Here is a 21,216-nt window from a genome sequence, read left to right as displayed (position 1 = left end):
CAGCTTTTCTTTGTGTTAAGATCCTGAATGATGAAATTCCAGGCCTGGTCAGTATGCTGCACACACAAACGACGGGAGATGACTCGATACTGAACACCCAGTGATTGTTAAGACAGTAAACATTAACTTTATCCAAAGAGCTTTACTTGCAGAAAAAAAGTTCCTTCAAACGCCTACTGTTGCAGTTGTTAGCGAGTTGCTCTGGAAACGGTGTTGGCCGTGTGTCAGTGCGGTTAGAGAGCCAGAGAGGGAAGGAACAATGTACTGGCAACAACAATCACTTGATTAATGTGCTCATACTGTAAGTTAAAGGGGTAGTTCACCCCAACAAAAATACTTTTTTCCTATGGATTAGTCACCCCGTGGAGACTTGAATTAAGCAATATTACACGAGAGGGTGTGCTTTACCGTCATTATTGGCACGCCAGTGATGCGGTCAGGAACGAGGCGAAGCCGAGTTCCGCCAGCATCACTGAAGTGCCAATAATGTAAGGTAAAGCACACCCTCGAGTGTAATATTGCGATTATACAACAGTTACCAACAAAACACATCCAAATGTATTCATATTGTGGGGCAATTAATAATAAAAATGTTTCGCTATTGTCCGTTTCCCTGTAAAGAGAAGAGTTTTTGACTGAGAGACATTAAATAGTCCCTGTAGCAGTGCTTTGAGTTTGAGGCACCGTCTCATCAACACAGCTGAGCTATCAATGCTTGCGCAGTGGAATGAATTCCAGTAGGCTATATGCTCCGTCGTACGACCGTGTCACGCGGCCAAAATAACTGATCTACAAGCTGACAACGCGTCGCGATGGCGGACTGTTAACAAAATGGGAGTCATTTTACTTTACACAGGAGGATATTTATAACCTTCTAACCATTGATCAACCGTAAATCCACCAAATTAACAACATAGTCCATTTTGCATAGCTGTTTGTTCTCCGGTGGCGGCGGTGGGTCAGGCTACTGTCTGTTTGTTTTCCTACCGTGGGACAGAGTGACTTCACAGCACAGCTGTGCCATATAATGGTCTAATCAGGTGCGGACTGGACTGCACTGCGGAGTGATTTATTAATGTGATTAGGCCCGTGCTATGATGCTGGTTTGAAGCACGGCTAGAAAGCTATTTCAACCAATCAGATTGCTTGGTCGGAACTACCTGTTGTATAATTGAATTTGTCGCATTCCAATAATAATTTGACGGCCAGCGGACCGGTAGGAGACACAAAGGAGACTCTTTGTGTCTCCTACCGGAACCGCTGTCGGTCATCAAATTATTGGCTTGACGCGTTGTAGATCTTGTAGATCTTGTAGATCTGCTATTTTTAAAAAGATTTGTATACATTTTATACATTTGAAAACAGGACATTCTGCATAATGAGTACTTTTACTTTTGGTACTTTAAGTACATTTTTATACCAATACTTTTGTACTTTTACTCAAGTACATTTTGAGTTCCAACATTATTCCAATAGAAAAAAATGTAGCACTTTTTCCACCACTGGAAAATATACACCTGTTGCCTCCTCTAATATACACCTGTAGCGTACCTCCTCGGTCATTTAGAGAAAATCAGGCTTCAAACACTCCAAATGTCACAGATTGAGGAAAATGTTTGATTAGAGCTGTACCTCTTTGTTGAGTTTTTGTTGTTGTTGTTAATATTCACTGAGTAAGCCCAGCCTCTGGCACAATGCCATAATAACCATCTCTCTGCATTGATCCCAACGCTTGCTTCATGTTCAGATGAAGGTTAGCTTGTTGATAAATGTCAACATTTGAATATGGTTCATCAAAACAAAGATTACATTAAAGGGCTAGTTCACCCCCAAAATTACTTTTTTCCCCCTATGTATCAGTCACCCTATGGAGACTTGAATTCATGGATTTTATTCCAAAGACAATAATTTGATGACCGGCAGTGGTTCCGGTAGGAGACACAAAGAGCCTCCTTTGTGTCTCCTACCGGAACCGCTGCCTACAGGTCCTCTGGTCATCAAATTATTGTCTTAGGAACGAGACACAAATAAAATAAAATCCATGAATTCTTGTCTCCATGGGGTGACTGATACATAGAAATAAAGTCATTTCGGGGGTGGACTATAAGTAAAGTGTTGCCCAAAGGTCTAATGCAGGGGTCTTCAACTTTCTCAGGCCAAGGACCCCCTAGCTGAGAGAGAGATGAAGCAGGGACCCCCTCTATATTGTATAACATTGAGTTTGATTTAACTTTTTTTTTTACTTCTGTTTTCCCTCTACACCTATATACCTCTTTGCCAAACATAGCTGATCTACAAGCTCACAACGCCTCGCACTGCGAGAGCCCAAACAGAGAGAGTGGGTGTAATTGAGCTGCAATGAGCCATTTGCCCCCCCCCCCCCCCCCACATACACACACACCCACACTAATGTCATGTGGGACGGGCAAGAGGCCAGCAGGTGTTCCAATCCCAGTGACCCCCCAGTGTCTCTGGGCTTGGATCCCAGGTTGACCCGCACAGACCTTTTGTCCATTTACCCAGAGAGCACTGCTGTGTTACTTTCATGCTAAAAAAGCCTTCCTGAAATGTTGACACTATTAATTTGCATTCACTGCAACTGCTAACTGGCTTTTGGCCACAGGCTATAACAGTCCATTATGATGTCCATAAATGGGATGAAAGGTGCCCATCATTGAGCTGAACGCTGGACTGTGAAAATGAGCCACTGACGTCTGTGTCTCTCTCTCTCTCTCTCTCTCTCTCTCTCTCTCTCTCTCTCTCTCTCCCTCTCTCTCTCCCTCTCTCTCTCTCTCTCTCTCTCTCTCTCTCCCCCCCCCTCTTTCTCTCTCTCCCCCCCCCCTCTCTCTCCCTCTCCCTCTCTCTCCCTCTCCCTCTCTCTCTCTCTCCCCCCCCCCCTCTCTCTCTCTCCATCTCTCTCTCCCCCTCTCTCTCTCTATCACATGAGTCAGTCATCCTCAGTAGATATATAAATAAACGTACGGCTTGTTAAGCTGTGAGTCAAATGTTATTGATTGCTCTTTAAAATGACGTTGCAGAGCAGCACCAGCATCATGTCAGACAGTGTGAAGGAGAGATGGATACATTGTTGCTCTCAGGCAGAAAGAAACCTTGTATCTCCATATTTCATAAAGTACTGCCCTGCTTCATCATACAACAGTGTCGTGCAAAAGGAGCAAAAATAGCCATTCTACAAGCTCACAACACGTGGGGACGCATCACTTTGAGAGTTTGTAGATCGGCAATTATTTGGGTAAAAAATAAAGTCTGTGCGTTTCATATAATATTAACCAATGATACGTATTAACAAGAGTTCTTTACAATAACTACATGGATCCATTAGAACACTAAAGGTTTTTCAACATGTCCAAAACAGTTACTTTTTGGCAGGACTGCCCCATTCCTTGATTTCAACCACATCTCCTTGATTTGGTATCAAACCCCCCAGATTCAGCAGAGCATCTACTGTGTTAAAGCTTCTGGGGGAGGGACCCCCAGCTTGGGGGGTCTGGTCATTAATAATAATAATAATAATTAGCCATACATACAAGGTTTCTTTCTTTCTACCCGTGGCTTTCAACTCCATAGTGAGTACCGAAAGTGTATTTTTTACTATTTTTTACACCGCGGGCGTGAGGGGAAAGGATGTAAAGTAACACAGCGTTAAGGAGAACTCCTTCTAACGCTATGGACCAGAGCTACTCCTTCTAACGCTATGGACCAGAGCTACTCCTTCTAACGCTATGGACCAGAGCTACTCCTTCTAACGCTATGGACCAGAGCTACTCCTTCTAACGCTATGGACCAGAGCTACTCCTTCTAACGCTATGGACCAGAGCTACTGTACATGCAGCTACCGCTAAAGGAAAGAATGAATACATGCAGAGAGCAGAGAGCGAGAGAGCGAGAGCGAGAGAGAGAGAGAGAGAGTGAGCGAGCGAGCGAGAGAGAGAGAGAGAGAGAAATGGGGCCATCAGGGACTCTTGGGGTCCTCCATGGCACTAAGGCAGCATATGGCACACGGTGGGCCACGGTGAATAGACCAAACCCGTTGGTACCTTGAGGTCGCTCCCGTTGAGGCGCATCCTGTTGATCCTGCGACCACTCGGCCGGGTGGAGTCTACCCAGTAGATGAACTCCTTCCTGTAATCAAAGTCTATGTGGATGATGTTGTTCAGACCCTGAGGATTATGAGCAAAAACACAAGAAGAAAAAAACGTTAGGTCAGTGTGTGTGTGTGTGTGTGTGTGTGTGTGTGTGTGTGTGTGTGTGTGTGTGTGTGTGTGTGTGTGTGTGTGTGGTGGTGTAAAGTAACTAAGTACATTTACTCAAGTACTGTACTTAAGTAAAATGTTGAGATACTTTCACTTTCCTTGAGTTATTCCAATGGTCAATACTTGTACTTTTACTCCACTACAATTATTTGAAAACTGTAGTTACTAGTTTATAGATACTTTATAGATATCAAATATTATATTCTAAAACATACATTAACTCATTTTTTAACTCATTTTTTGTACAATCAGTGTTAATTTAACACTGAGAGTGTACAAATGGAACCAAATGGACTCGTTTGGGTTAATTTGGTTCCATTTGTACACTCTCAGTGTTACAGACCCATAAGGGTCCATTTGGTTAATAATCACAGGGAGGTGGGACAGGACAGGAAACAGTAACTATAGGGCACACAGGAAAACACCAGGACATCACTACAAAATAAAAGTACAAGGAGAACAGGAAACAATTGTAACGATACAACAGAATAAGGTACCAGAAACACTTCAACTTGTATTTACAAGTTGAGTTTTTAGACTGAATGTGAATTTCAGATTTATACAGCCTGTCTATAAACACTATAAATGTACCTAGTCCACACTTTGTCCTCATTGACTGGCCTTAAGGTAAGAGGCCAGCCAATGAGGACTCGCCATCCTCTCAGACAATGGGATCTGGACACACGGCAGAGTACAGTGTTGTCAGATCTCACACTCACACACACACGCGCGCGCGCACACACACACACACACACACACACACACACACACACACACACACACACACACACACACACACACACACACACACACACACACACACACACACACACACACACACACACACACACACACACACACACACACACACACACACACACACACACAGTGGAATAAAACAAGGGAACCTAGAGGCGTGCATAGCTGAACGTGGCTGTGTTTCAACCCATGTAAGTATCCTTAATACGTAAAAAATATGGATTCATAATTATGGATAAACAGACTACCTCATTATAAAATATTTGCATTAGCACTTTGTTTTTTGTTTTGTTTTCACACATTAAAGTAAGGTTATTTAAGGAGAGGCAGACAGCCAAGCTACTTTCTCTGCTAGGCCAGGATTTAATTTCCAATGTTCCAAAACATTTTGGTGCAACATTTTATTTGGAAATAGAGGTTGTTGTTGTTTACCCTGAACAGCATTCAGACACTAGCCAGGGAAAGCTGCAAGGTAAACAAGAAAACCCCAAAAACTGATGAAATAAGGATAAATATGAAATCAAACGATTGTCTCCTCCATTGTCCACAGCAACAGCGGGAAACCAAACATTCACAGAAGTGTCTACGACTGACGATTTGAAACAGCATGCATCAAGTCAGCAATCTAATCCTTAACAGAGAGCTGTTCTTAACCCATGTAGACCGGGAAAGAATCTGTGTCATTTTTAGATCTTCTTTGGCTATTCAAAAATAGCAGATCTACAAGCTTGTAGCGCAGCACTACGAGATTGTATATCTGCTATTTTAGAAAAATCGTGAACATTTGTGCAAATCTTTGAAAAAAAATAAATATATATGTATAGTTTGAACACCAAAATGTATTTGGCCGCGGACCCCCATCTCAAAATATTTAGTACCAGGGACCCCCCAGAAGCAAAGATTTTAGTTAAAAATGTTACCTTTAAAATAAAATAAAAAATAATAATAATAATAGCAGATCATAGCAGATCTACAAGCTCATAGCACGGCATGAGCTTACACAGATGCGTTCCCGGTTTGAAGGGGTTAACATGTTCCAGTATTAACGGCCTGTGAATCCACCAGGCAGTTATTGATTTTGGAGGCGATTCTCCCACTAGATCCAGTCAGTGCCTGGAGCCATATAGACCCACATGAAAAGACATGGAGACTGAAGGCCTATCAAAGCCGGAAGAGTGAAGCACTTCCCTTCCCTGTCATGCTCACCAGACCCCCCACTGTGTCAGCCCACAGACAGAGAATAAACTGCTCCCCAAACAAGCACAGCCCCCCCGTGGTGTCTAGCGCCGTGTGGGTGCAGAGAAATACGTGTCAGGAAAATCTTGACAGGCGATACTGTAAGAGTACATCTTCATCCACTCAGATCATCAACACCCTCGTAGAGACAGGCGCCAAAAAGTCTCCTGGGGAAAACCTCTCTCTGCCAGCACTGTTACAGTATACTGTTCAGACCTCTGTGAGGTGTTGTTTGTACCCACAGTGATTCTATTGGTCGAGGTGTTGTTTGTACCCACAGTGATTCTATTGGTCGAGGTGTTGTTTGTACCCACAGTGATTCTATTGGTCGATGTGTTGTTTGTACCCACAGTGATTCTATTGGTCTGTGAGGTGTTGTTTGTACCCACAGTGATTCTATTGGTCTGTGAGGTGTTGTTTGTACCACCAGTGATTCTATTGGTCTGTGAGGTGTTGTTTGTACCCACAGTGATCTTATTGGTCTGTGAGGTGTTGTTTGTACCACCACAGTGATTCTATTGGTCTGTGAGGTGTTGTTTGTACCACCACAGTGATTCTATTGGTCTGTGAGGTGTTGTTTGTACCACCACAGTGATTCTATTGGTCTGTGAGGTGTTGTTTGTACCACTAGTGATTCTATTGGTCTGTGAGGTGTTGTTTGTACCACCACAGTGATTTTATTGGTCTGTGAGGTGTAGTTTGTACCTCCAGTGATTCTATTGGTCTGTGAGGTGTAGTTTGTACCCACAGTGATTCTATTGGTCTGTGAGGTGTTGTTTGTACCTCCAGTGATTCTATTGGTCTGTGAGGTGTAGTTTGTACCCACAGTGATTCTATTGGTCTGTGAGGTGTTGTTTGTACCTCCAGTGATTCTATTGGTCTGTGAGGTGTAGTTTGTACCCACAGTGATTCTATTGGTCTGTGAGGTGTTGTTTGTACCTCCAGTGATTCTATTGGTCTGTGAGGTGTTGTTTGTACCACCAGTGATTCTATTGGTCTGTGAGGTGTAGTTTGTACCACCACAGTGACATGTGATGACAGGTATATTAGACCTGAGAAACATTGTAAAAAACACCTTCTAAAGCCAAACAGTTTCCTGAAAAAAACGTATGTTGCTACAGTATATCCACATTTAAAATGACACAGAGGCTGTCCCGGATTGAAGGGGGGTAACAGTGGTTCTCATTGGCTCTTTAGAGATTTACATAAATGAAGGACCGTGTGTGCGTGATGTGAGGTCAGTGGAGGGTCCACCAGGAGCACTTAGTTAGCTCACACCATACACACATTCTCCCACTCCAGCGTCCATTACAGTCAGCATGCCAGTGATTCATGTGAGCTGTGGATGGCATGGACACTCCGGCACAGACACTATGGATGGAGAGGAGAGGAAGAGGCCAGGGCCCAGGGTGGAGACCCCCATAGAATGGCCCCGCACCGCCGGCCCATTTAAACCTCACGGGACCATTTATGATAATCAACAGGACTGATTCAAGCGCTTTATGGCCGGGACGATGATGGTGATGATGAGAGCGAGCGATGATTGAAAGAGCTTTCTCCTGCGGGGGGGGGGGGGGGGGGGGGGTCATATCTGCTCTATCTGGCAGTCAGGACGGCAGGTATCATTATTTGGCCCGTTCAGAGGGAGGGGGTAGGGGGCTAAGTCACCATGAAGGACAGCCAGTGGGCAAGACATGGTCACTTTCACAGAGCTCAGGAGGTTCAGTGCTAAAAGCGTGATATTTTACAACTAGATTCTGACAAGTCCCGGAAAAGACGCGCTGTGATTGGCCAGTAGTCACTTTGAGTGGCAGTTGGGGGCAAACTCTGGTCCTTGTTTTTTTCGTTTTTTTCATTCAACCAATCGCCAGGCAGGCAGGGCGGGGCTTGGTAGAATCTAGTTACCATTAACACTCGCGTGACTAAGCAATCAATGGGACCGATTTTGAGAATTGAAAGTGGCTTAACTTCTCTCAGGAAGCTCTGAGAAGGTTCCCCTTTCATGACTTTTCCTAAATATATGTTTCAAACCATCTCCGTTTTTTTTTTTTTTTTTAACTCATTATAAATATGAAATACATACCATGTATCCCATCCCAGCCGTTTTATTTCGGCTAAATTGATCGCTCTCCCCCTCTCTCCCCCTCCCTAGAGCACTTTACACCTCGAGACCCCCCACAGAGCGGCCCGTAGACAGCAGACTTTGCTGTGGCCATGTTGCCATGTCTGCTTATTCTAAGCGACTTTGGGCTTGTTTTTCCACGTCTTTCTATTATTATTATTATTATAATTATATATATAATTACATTATAATGGTAATAATTTTCTACTCCACTACAGCTCAGAGGCAAATCTTGTACTTTTACTCCACTACAATTATTTGAAAACTTTAGTTACTTTGCAGATATAAATATATTTTCATACTTGTTTAGATTAGAGCTCCATGTCCTTTCGTATTTTTTTTTTTATTAGGTGAATATTTATATAAAAAGGCCTAACCAGGGACTGGGGTTGCAAATTAGCCTCGGCTATAAACCCCACAATGGTTTGATGCCTCACTGTTTTGTCAGGGCACAACGCATGCAGTAACATTTTCATAGACCTGACTGCTCATTTCTCTCGCAAAATTTGGCAACCCAATGCTGCGCCAACAGTACTGATCTACAAGCAGAGGGCTCGTCAGCCAGCGACTGTTTTATGTTTGTAGATCAGATATTTAGCGCAGGAGTAGCAGGAATGAGCACATGTGTGGAACATAGCGATGTGTTCTCTTGTTACGCTGACAGGCAGGAGGAGAGGAGACGTTTCTGTCAGCGTGAACAGCTGATAGAATGAGAGCTTTACGCTCAGACAATAATGTGAATATTATATAATATAATATTGGTTTGTCAAGAGATATCCATGTGTTTTGGACAATGGAGATAGTCACGTAATTAGACAGTGGCTTCAGCGTTCATATAGGCTCCATGTTTCCCTCAAGAGTTTAATGTGACGCTACAGATTGCACTGTTTTATACGCTTTTTTTATAAACATTTTACAGAATCTGCAGTTACCATTACTACTAAATTACTACTTTTTAAAATGTTTCTGCCTGCAACAACAGAGTGAGTGAGCTAACTGACTGAGCAGAGTGGAGTTGAATGGCTATTTAAAAGACAATGGAACCCCCCACTGGGTGGGTGAGAAGGTGTCAGTCAGTCTGGTCCAAAGAGGTGAGACAGGAACCAATAGCAGAGCTTGATTTCTTGTCCAAATTGACCGTTTAGCAGGCTGTGTGTAGGATAATGCAACCCCAGTCATGCCAGTGTTAAATAATACACGCTCGGGTGGTGCAGTGGTAAAGTAGCTGCCCCCCATCCACCACCGCAGACTCCGGGGGTTCAAATCCACCGTGGTACATCTACACGTCTTTATATGTCTATTGTATGTCTTCATACGTCTTGATGAATTGAATACACAGGACCACAATGGAAACAAGCCCTCTGGGCTTTTTGTGTTATCCTTTTAACATTATTGTAAACTGTACCAGTTGTAAATAAAGTAATCAATCAATCAATTAATCAAACAAACACAATTGGCCAGTGTCCGGGGGAGGGTGATATGTGCCACTACACATACTGTACTTCTAACGCAGGGGTCTTCAACAGGGGGTCCGGGACCCCTAGGGGGTCCTCAGAGTTACTACAGGGGGTCCACCAAATCTTTGTGTGATATGATTTTTATTTTTACCATAACCACTTGAACCCTAGTGTCCCTTTTCTGAGGAGAACTTTAGCCAAAAATAGCAGATCTACAAGGTCACAACGCCTCGCGCTGCGAGGCGTTGTGACCTTGTAGATCTGCTATTTTTGGCAAAGAAGTATAAGTGTAGAGGGAAAAAAGAGCAGACCAAGTAAAGAAAAAAAGTTGAATCTGAAACATAATTTTCATCTCTCTAGTATAGTGTTGGGCGGCAGCAGTAGGAGGGAGGAGTATATAGGATGAAGGCTCTATGTCCTCCTGGTGGGGGCTCCTCCCTGGCAGGTGAGTCAGTAGGATGTAACAGCGGTGACAACACACACATGTGCGGGGGGGGGGGGGGGGGGGGGGGAATTAATTGGCTTAGCGACTAAATTGGGGAGAATAAAAAGTGGTAAAAAGCAACAACCAAAAAGAGAAAGAAAGACAAGAAATGTGTATTTATCACAGCAGCCATGTTGATGGGTATAAGCTCAGCTGCAGGTAATTAACAATTAACGTCAATGAATAGTTTCTGTGTGCCGTTAAGTTAACTGTACAGGAGCTGTAACATGCTGGCACACAGTTAAGGCATACTGTACTGTAAATTAAACACACCCATTCATTAATTAACATCAGCTGTGTTTACCCGTCAAAATGTCTGCCTTCTGAGCTCTTTGGGCTGTGCCCAGATTTGAACAGCAGGGGGGGGGGGGGGTGGTTAGGGAGGGGTGTGTGTGTGTGTGTGTGTGTGTGTGTGTGTGTGTGTGTGTGTGTGTGTGTGTGTGTGTGTGTGGGGGGAGGGGGGGGGGGGGGGCTGATGGACGCTGAAGTCTAAGGTTTCTCAACGCAACTCCATGTGAGTGTTTGCAGATCAAAAAAGTAAAGCAGAAACGCATATATATATATATATATATATATATATATATATATATATATATATATATATATATATATATATATATATATATATATATATATATATATATATACATACATATTGTATACATATTGTGTGCAAATGCCAGTGGTGTAAAGTAGCTAAGTACATTTACTCACGTACTGTACTTATTTAGGTACAATTTGTAGGTACTTTTACTTTACTGGAGTATTTCCAATTGTCTATACTTTTGCTTCTACCGCACTACATCTCAGAGGCAAATATTGTACTTTTACTCCACTACAATTATTTGAAACCTTTAGTTACTATTATTACAATTATTACATTATAAAACATACATTAACCACTTTAGCCCTATTTTATACCTAGGCTATTTATACCTAGGCTATTATTATACCTTGGCTATTTTCAAACATTTTAGCACTTTTACTTTTGGTACTTTTTGATACCAATACTTTTGAATTCCGGACTTTTACTTGTAACAGAGTACTTCTACATGGCAGTATTGATACTTTTACTTAAGTAAAACATTTGAGTACTTTTTCCACCACTGGCAAATGCACACAATATCTCTCTCTGTCTTTTCTTCATTTTTTATCCCACCGGAGAACTTCAGTTTTTCAGCTTCATCCAGCTGAGTGCTGCCCTCAGAGGACCGTGGTGGAGGGGGGGGGGGGGGGGGAGGGGTAAAGGGTTAAGTGTCTTGCTCAGGGACACTTACTTCGATATATTGCTAAGGCCTTGGAAACGAACCTGGGACCTCCGGGACCTCCGGGGCCTCTCAGGTGGGCTCTCTAACCATTCAGAGAGCCCGCCCTGCATAATACATAATACATAATCAGCTATTCAGCTGATTATGTATTCAGTATTGTTGTCTTTGTGTGAAGGTTATTCAGTGCATATTAAGTTTGCTCTTTTTTTTCTTCCAGTCCCAATACAGTTACAGCAGAGATCCTGGGCTGTGAGGGAGTGGGAGGACACGCCCCTTGTTTTCCCAGCAGCCCTCATTGGGCCGTTTCCTACAACACAGCGAAAACGCTACACCGCCATCAGAGATTCAATTTGGTTATCAATTGCCTCGTGATTAATGGGATGTTTTACTGCTTTATGCAAAGACGCTAAATGTTAAAAACACACACACACACACACACCACACACCCACACACGAACACACACACACACACACACCACACACACACACACACACACACACACACACACACACACACACAGAGGCTGATCTACATAATGACTCACTCCTCCTGCCACTACAGCCGGCCCACTGAAATTATCTGGAATAAGGCATGTTTGGGAGGTGGCGGCGGTGACAGTGACAGTGGGGCCCCGTTATCGGAGCCAACGCACGTCACCACCACCATCTTAATTGTTGCTTCATTAAGGCTCTGGTGTACTAGTGCTTTCTGCTTCATTAAGGCTCTGGTGTACTAGTGCTTTCTGCTTCATTAAGGCTCTGGTGTACTAGTGCTTTCTGCTTCATTAAGGGCGGCTTCACACTTGGTCCCTATGAAGCGAAGCGTTCCCCCTCCGTTCCCGAGTGCGCTTCGTTGGCCAGCATTCACACTGGCCAAGACTCGAGACCATTTCATTTAACAGTAATGGTAAATAGGTGCCTCATGGGGGCGCTGTGGACTATGACGCTTTGGGAGAGCGAATGTCATTCACAGAAGAAAAGTCATTCTAGAGTGAATAATAAAGTTTGACTGTGTTCCTGAATCGCCACACATGTGTTTTTACGGGGACAGAGCTCTGCTCTGTACACGTATTGTTATTGGCAGTATTCTGTCACTTCTTCTGCCACTTTTCGCAGTTCTGGCTGAACCGCGCTGTCGCTTTTTACGAAACTCGGCCATATGGTAGATGGTCATGAAAAACGATCAAAAAATAATTCTCACAATCTTTCGTCCAAAGGTGGCGCTATAGCACTCAATTGAAAATGCCAACTTTGACCAGGTACAACTCATGCCCTGTTTGACCTACAGCCATGAAACTTGGATACACATATGCGTCTCCTCATGCTGAACAACTTTCACCCTCTGACTTTTGACCTCTGACCTTTAGATCTCCCACCATTTTGAATTATATGAAAAACAGTCATTGGCTCCTAACTTCTGCATTTTTTCACTTATGGAAAATCCGTTGGAAATTTTTGTAGGCAGTGGTCCAAGGTTCAAGTGCTAAACGTTTCGTGCATATTGCTCAAAAATCCCAGGAGGAGATAGATTTGAACTATTACAGTTTAAAGAAAATGATTCATCTGTGCCTAAAACATACATGCAGACTCACATTTCTTTGAAACTTTGCAGAAATGTACAGGGTCATTCCAAATATCACTGAAACCAATCTTACTCCAATTGGCCAAAAGGGGGCGCTATAGCAATTTTTTGAAAAGGCAGACTTTAAACAGGCATAAGTCATGCCTCGTTTGGCCGAAAGTCGTGAAACTTGCTTACACATGTGCCTTGACTCATGAGGAACACACGTATCGATTTGACCATTAAGCTCCGCCCTTAGATTTTCCGCAATTTTGAGCAGTTTGAAAAATACTTGTTTTTGCCAGTTCTGGCTTAACCGTGCATACGCTTTTTACGAAACTCGGCCATATGGTAGATGCTCATGAAAAACTACCAAGAAATAATTCTCACACTCATTCGTCAAAGGGTGGCGCTATAGCACTCAATTGAAAGTGCCAACTTTGAACAGGTACAACTCATGCCCTGTTTGACCTACAACCATGAAACTTCGATACACACATGCGTCTCTTCATGCCCGACAACTTTCGTGGTCTGACTTTTGACCTCTGACCTTTAGATCTCCCACCATTTTGAATTATATGAAAAACAGTCATTGACTCCTAACTTCTGCATTTTTTCACTTATGGAAAATCCGTTGGAAATTTTTGTAGGCAGAGGTCCAAAGTTCAAGTGGTAAACGTTTCGTGCAGATTGCTCAAAAATCCCAGGAGGAGATAGATTTTAACTATTACAGTTTTATGAAAATTATTCATCTGTGCCTAAAACATACATGCAGACTCACATTTCTTTGAAACTTTGCAGAAATGTACAGGGTCATTCCAAATATCACTGAAACCAATCTTACTCCAATTGGCCAAAAGGGGGCGCTATAGCAATTTTTTGAAAATGCAGACTTTAAACAGGCATAAGTCATGCCTCGTTTGGCCGAAAGTCGTGAAACTTGCTTACACATGTGCCTTGACTCATGAGGAACACACGTATCGATTTGACCATTAAGCTCCGCCCTTAGATTGTCCGCAATTTTGAGCAGTTTGAAAAACACTTAAACCCAGGATTTTTCAGCTATTTGCGTGAAACTGTATCATCTGTGTGATCTCCTTTTTCACAGTTACTTGTCTGTTGGGCCAATGGCGTCTCCCTTAAATGAATGCCTCACAATCTCAAGGTCGCCAGTTCAAGCCTCACTTGATGTAGACTTAATTTAAGTTGAATTGCAAACAACATGACTGTATCAATGAATACATGTGCAAATGGTAAAGATAACCTGAAATGCTTATTTGAGAGTACGTTTTTTACGTATGACATACTTCATTCTGAAAATAGCTGATCTACAATCTCACAACTTTTCATGGTTTGTGAGCTTGTAGATCGGCTACTTTCATTAGTTTTGGTTCTGAGGAGATGTACAATTTCTTCATTGGTAAATGGCTTGTGAACGAGTGATCTTAGTGTTAGTGAAACAGGGGCTTGGTTCATGAAAGAAGGCAAGAGTTTATGATCTTCAACAGACAATATCAGCCTGGACAAAGCTATAGCACTATAGGTAGTGTTGCAGCCTATTAGTCTGAAGGTTGAGAGTTCGAATCCTGTTAATGGCAGTAGGTTGAGATGTCCAATCAAACCATTATGTTTCCATCTCTCTCTCTCATCAATCTATTGTTTCCATGTCACTCTCTCTCTCTTCAATCTATTCCGTTTCCATGTCTCTCTCTCTCTCTATTCACTGGCCCCGTATTATCGCTGCTTGCAGCTATATTTTGTTTATTATTTTTAACGGCTCGCGCTACTCAAACACTAGCGGGATTATTATTTCTTGTCAACATTCAAGTAGAACTATGAGAAGGTATAACCCAGCTAAAACAATGCGTCATTATAAAAAATATATAAATGATATATGATTAGCAGTCCACTTCCTCCTGTTGGTACGGATGGATTCACATTGCATCGTTCCGTACCCGAGGACGCAAGAATCGCACCCGGGTACGGAACGGTGATCCGTTTCGGGGAACGATACGCAACGTTCACACTACCACAACATCAGCCAAGTGGCCCAGGGTGCGCACCCGGGACCATAGTGTGAAACCGCTCTAAGGCTCTAGTGTACTAGTGCTTTCTGCTTCACGACCTCGTTAGGAGAAATACTTTACTCTCTTCTTCTTCTTCTGCGACGTGGTGGTGGAGTTCACACTGTCCAGCGTTTATTGTTTATTGTTCATTAGGGATCCCCATTAGTCCTCACCACAGTGAACAGTGAACACTACTCTTCCTGGGGTGGTAGGGTTCATATTTATACCCCGGACATTGAGAACCAGTGGCATAGAGGGCTATGACTTGAGGAGAGGTTCTCTCACCTGTTTCAGAATGGTGTAATTAGAACCGTCCACGCTGAGCTTCCTTATTTCGTGGTGGTCGGCCATGATGAGGAACGGCTCCTCAGCTGAAAGGAAACACATGAGGACAGAAGGAATAATCAGATTTCCTCGACTAAAACTATGACTAAAAATGTTGGTCGACTTCCTTTTTTCACTGACGAAAACTAAATAAAGACCAAATAAAAACTAAGCTATGATGAGTAAAAACTTAGACTAAATATATTGACAATTTTGTCAACAAATAAAAACTAGACTAACATGTTAGTGAGGGATCTAGTGGAGAAGAGATCCAGTAGAACTAAAAGACAAGTCATTCTATGTTTGGTTGCGCTCGGGTGTTGAAAATAGCAGATCTACAAGCTCACAATGCGTCACACTGCGACGTGTTGTGTGCTTGTAGATCGGCTACTTTCAGCATACAACAAAGTGTAAAATCAGCCATTACGACACCATCAAGGCACCGCCAACATACATTTTAATCGACTAAATCAACTGTAGATTTAGTCGACTAAAATCTTATGATATTTAGTCGACTAAAACCAGACAAAATCTAAAACATTTCAGGTGACTAAAATATGACTAAAACTAAATAGAATGTTATTCAAAAGACTATGACTAAAACTAAATGCTTTAAAACAAAATTTTGATCTGTTATTTTTTACCAAAAAATAGCAGATCTGCAAGCTCATAGTGCGGCACTCAGTGCCACACTATGGGCTTGTAGATCTGCTATTTTTTTTTGAATAATCTGAGAAATCTTAAAATGACACAGATGCGTTCCTGGTCTTCGTGGATTAAAGGCTGACAGTAGAGCTACACAGAAACAAAGCCGGTATAAAAACAGGGCAGACTAACATGACAGAGCCTTGCATGTGTTGCGGCCGCTGCGCTCCTGGGCCTCGTATCCGTCCACACACAGACACTTATAGGAGCCGTAGGTGTTGATGCAGCGCTGGCTGCAGGGCAGACTGGACGAACACTCGTCTATGTCCACACACGTCTTCCCATCGTCCTTCAGACGGAAGCCTGGCCAACACTTACACTGTAGCATATGGTCACACACCAAGACAAAGAGTGAGAGCAGTGTTAATATAAATCCACTTAAACACCTGTAATTCATTCTACTATTAAGCCACCGAAATGCAGAATGCCTTATACCAGTGGTTTTCAACCAGTGGTCTGGGGACCACCAGTGGTCCTTGAGGGGGTTCCAGGGGGTCCCCAGCCAAATTAATAATTAGGAACCAAATTAACGCTTATATAACGTCAACTCTGAGAGTGTACAAATGGAACCAAATGGACCCTAACGGGTCCATTTGGTTCCATTTGTACACTCTCAGAGTTAAATGAACACTAATGATGATACTACTGTGTAGATTGGGACCCCGAAGGAATCAAAATGGTTGAGTCCCTGGCATATCTTTTCAAATGGGGGTCCCTGGGCTAATATGTGTCAATTTGGGGGTCCTTGATGCAAAAAAGGTTGAAAACCACTGCCCTGTACCACCAGCCATCAAAAAGTGTGACTCCTACCCTCCACCTCCATAGAATAACACCTGTTTACAATGTTCAGCTGGACCTACAGTACACAAGTCTCCTAGCCTGTCCAGATAAATGCCCCCACACGGTTAGTGAATATACTTTTATTGCCCCGAGTATTGATGATTTATTGTAATAGTCGTTTTATGTCTTGATGAATTGAATACATAGGACCACAATGGAAACAAGCCCTCAGCATTATTGTATAACTGTGCTTTTTTTCAAACTGTTAAGTATTCAATCAATCAAAAAGTCATAGAGATCCGGACTTGAGTTAAAACTGTACTTTGAACACGTTTTCCATCTATATGAAAAATAGGCGATATACAAGCTCACAACGTGTCGCAACACGACATGTTGTGAACTTGTAGATCTTGTATTTTTGGTTAATGTCCCCCCCAGAATATGGATGATGTGGTTATAGAAGATTTGTATTATTAATATTATAATGTTTAAACCTGGGCTGTATTGTTTTAGATAATTTGGACTACAAGCTCACACCATGTCACACTGCTGTGTGTTGTCAGAACACTGGCTGTGCATCCTGAGTGTAAATCAGGTATTAGTGTGCAAACTGCACACAGGGTCAGGAGGGGAATGAATGTGTCAACGTGTTGAAAAAGTGGAGCCGATATAACATATCAGAGCATTTAGTTTCCACAGCAGTGTGTATGCGATCGATAAAGAGATTTCACACTGTGGAATAATATGTTGTTGCTGCCGGGCTGGAAACCATCATTCAGATTCAAAAACAGCACAACAACAACATCTGCAGATCTACAAGCTCAAACCACAGCGGTTTCTAAGCTCATAGATCTATCTTTGTGTATAATTTACTAGAAAAAAACACACAAACACACACACACACACACTATAACACACTATATATATATATATATATATATATATATATATATATATATATATATATATATATATATAGGAGATTTCAGGTTTCTGTCCGACAGCGATGATATTCTCAAAGGAAGGTTTGAATAGTGGTGTAAAGTAACTAAGTGCATTTACCCAAGTACTGTACTTCAGTAAAATGTTTTGGTACTTTTACTTTACTGGAGCATTTCCAATTGTCTATACTTATACTTATACTCCATCTCAGAGCCAAATATTGTACTTTTACTCCACTACAATTATTTGACAACTTTAGTTACTAGTTACTTTGCAGAAATTATTACATTATAAAACATACATTAACCACTTTAGCCGTATTTTATACCTAGGCTATTTGAAAATAGAGTATCTACAAGCTCACAATGCGTCGCATCGCGACACATTGTGAGCTTGTAGATCGGCTATTTTCAAACATGTTACTACTTTTACTTTTGGTACTTTAAGTACATTTTTATACCAATACGTTTGCACTTTTACTCAAGTAAAATTTGAATTCCGGACTTTCACTTGTAACAGAGTACTTCTACATTGCAGTATTGCAATGTAGAAGTACTCTGTTACAGTATTTTCCACCACTGGGCTTGAAGGCATCTAAAGGGAATATGGCCCCCATAACCCCCTCCTCCCCCCTCCCCCCCATGCAGCATAAATAATGTGATAACATCAATGTCATAGTGTGGACATAGTGTAGTGTAGCATGAACAGTCCCCATGCACACTGTGACCATGGCCCCTAAAAGAATAACTCAAAGTGCTTGTATCAGCTCCACTGGCCCCCGACCGCAAATCCTTCCTTATCCAAAGTTATAACCTTGAGACCCCTTTCTGCTGATCTCTCTGTTCGGGGGCACCGACGGATGAGCCCAGGGCCCGCATTGATGTGCTCTCTGGCCGGCTTTACTCTGTCTCATGACAGGGGAGAGAGGGGGAAGGCTTTGTGTGTGTGTGCGTGTGTGCGTGTGTGTGTGTGTGTGTGTGTGTGTGTGTGTGTGTGTGCGTGTGTGCGTGTGTGTGCGTGTGCGTGTGTGTGTGTGTGTGTGTGTGCGCTTCTGGACATTTTTCTGATGCGGCCAGCAAAGTAGTATTTGGAAGGACTGTGAACTTGGGCAACTCTGGAGCTGTGGTGTAACTAAATATATTTACTCAAGTACTGTATTTAAGTACAGTTTTGAGGTGAATTTATAAAAAGAAAATCCCCACACGTTTACTTCTTCTCCATTACATCTTAGAGATAAATACTGTACGTTTTTACTCCACACGTTTGATACTTCTTTATTTGTTTATGTTTTAGTATTCTTAATGTGGTACTTTAAGTATATTGTGATGCCAATAGTAATATTTTTAATACATGACTGACAGAGTATTTTTTATAGTGTGGTGTTTACTAAAAGCAATAGGACACTTTGGTAGAGGTTTAGATTGAGTACTTACAGTAGATGTAACTAGTCCATTATGCAGTTTAATAATACATAAATAATAATAATAGCTAGAATTTATATAGCACGTTGAACCCAAGGACAACTATTTGCCATAAGCCTGAGAGAATAGATAAATAGCTCCTCATTGACTTATTATTATTAACTCTATGATCTAGTCCAGGTCTTCTTCCAGCATGAAAGCAACATGAAGTTGATACATATATTCAGTACATTTGTGAGGCTACTGTATATATTGTCAGAAACAGCTTTGTTTGCGTTCATTTTAGTGGATTGAGAGCTGTGTCACTTAGACTGTCACACTTATTACTTAATCGTCTAATCGCAATTATTTAATAATCACAATTATTTTTGCATAATGATCATAACCGTTTCCATGTTGAAAAATGTTCACACATTTTCAAAAATAGCAGATCTACAAGCTTACAACGCGTCATTTGGTGACGCGTTGTAAGCTTGTAGATCTGCTATTTTTGCAATTTTACATGTATAAAATGATTAAATATGTCAATAATGACGTTGATATTTAAGTTATTTGTCATATCTGTCCAGTGCAATTTTTGATTACAAAGCCTAAAAACATAAATTATTCATTTATTCATGTGTTCCAATGTTCAGCCAAACACACAATTATATCATTAATCGCAATTATTTGAGTGACAATTAATCATCAACTTAAATTTGTAATGGTGACAGGCCTATCAGTGAGGAGCTATTTTTGGATTATTAATTTCAAATAAACTGCACAATGGGGCATTATACAGTATGTCACCAGCTGGACCAGTTAGATCATAGAACATACTGTAACCCAAACCTCTACCAACGTGTCCTTGTGCTTTAGATATATAAACTAGAAAAAGTGCTCCTCGGAGCACAGGTCTCCGCCAGGTCAGGTACGTTATTCTGGCCTCCTGGTGGCGCTATAATAGGCCAATGTGTAAAGGGTGGTATTTATTCTTAGGTCTTTCACGGCAATCGGACACTGCATTCAAGATTTGAGGAATTTTGTTCCAAAAAAATGTATTTTGCTAAATTAGACCTGGTGGTGGCGCTATAACAGGCCAATGTGAAGAGGGTGGCATTTCTTCCTTGGCCTAGTGGGAATGTGTGTGTGAAATTTCACAGAAATCGCAAGCTGCGTTCATGATTTGAGACATTTTGTTCAAAACGGACGAATCCTGCAAACTTTGGAAACCAACCTTAGCCAATCAGGATGGAATATGGGAAATGGGACAGATTCGTGTTGATCACATGACTATAGAGGTACTGTGTACCGATTTGCATGACGTTTGGATAAAATCTGTAGGAGCAATGTAAAAATGCACAAATCGGCCTCCTGGTGGCGCTATAACAGGCCCATGTGAAAACATTGGGGCAGAGGTTCTGAATTGGCATCCAGGGAGTGTGTGCGCACAGTTTTGGAGCGAACGGGCCAACGGTGCCGGAGATTAGCTGCTAACACACAGACAGGAGGGACACACACACACACGGACGGACACACGGACGGACACACGGACGGACGGAGGGTAAAACATACTCTCTCCGCCATGCCTTCGGCCTGGTGGAGACAAAAAAAGTCTGAGTATTTCTTCCAGCACTGAGGAGAGGAGAGGAGAGGAGAGGAGAGGAGAGGAGAGGAGAGGAGAGGAGAGGAGAGGAGGAGAGGAGAGGAGAGGAGAGGAGAGGAGAGGAGGAGAGGAGAGGAGAGGAGAGGAGAGGAGAGGAGAGGAGAGGAGGGGAGAGGAGAGGAGGGGAGAGGAGGTGGTGCAGGCTGACTGTGATGATAGCCCTCAGATGAGA

The 21,216-nt window shown here is 42.3% G+C and overlaps 1 protein-coding gene across 1 annotated transcript in view; it reads right to left on the bottom strand.

Moving 5' to 3' along the window:
* lrp1bb (low density lipoprotein receptor-related protein 1Bb) overlaps positions 1–21,216 on the bottom strand; it is a 597,729-nt gene that overhangs the window by 77,666 nt on the left and 498,847 nt on the right. The window contains exons 56-58 of the mRNA XM_084084305.1: positions 16,389–16,575; positions 15,513–15,598; positions 4,059–4,181 (exon numbers count right to left, since the gene is read on the bottom strand). Of these exons, the coding sequence (XP_083940431.1) occupies positions 4,059–4,181; positions 15,513–15,598; positions 16,389–16,575 (396 nt within the window). The remainder of the gene's footprint in view (positions 1–4,058; positions 4,182–15,512; positions 15,599–16,388; positions 16,576–21,216) is intronic.

Source organism: Gymnoscopelus microlampas (assembly GCF_963454915.1).
Source record: "Gymnoscopelus microlampas genome assembly, chromosome: 17".
NCBI classification, from domain to species: Eukaryota; Metazoa; Chordata; class Actinopteri; order Myctophiformes; family Myctophidae; genus Gymnoscopelus; species Gymnoscopelus microlampas.
Note: the sequence above shows the minus strand (reverse complement) of the source record. Positions and strands in the feature narration are given on the sequence as shown.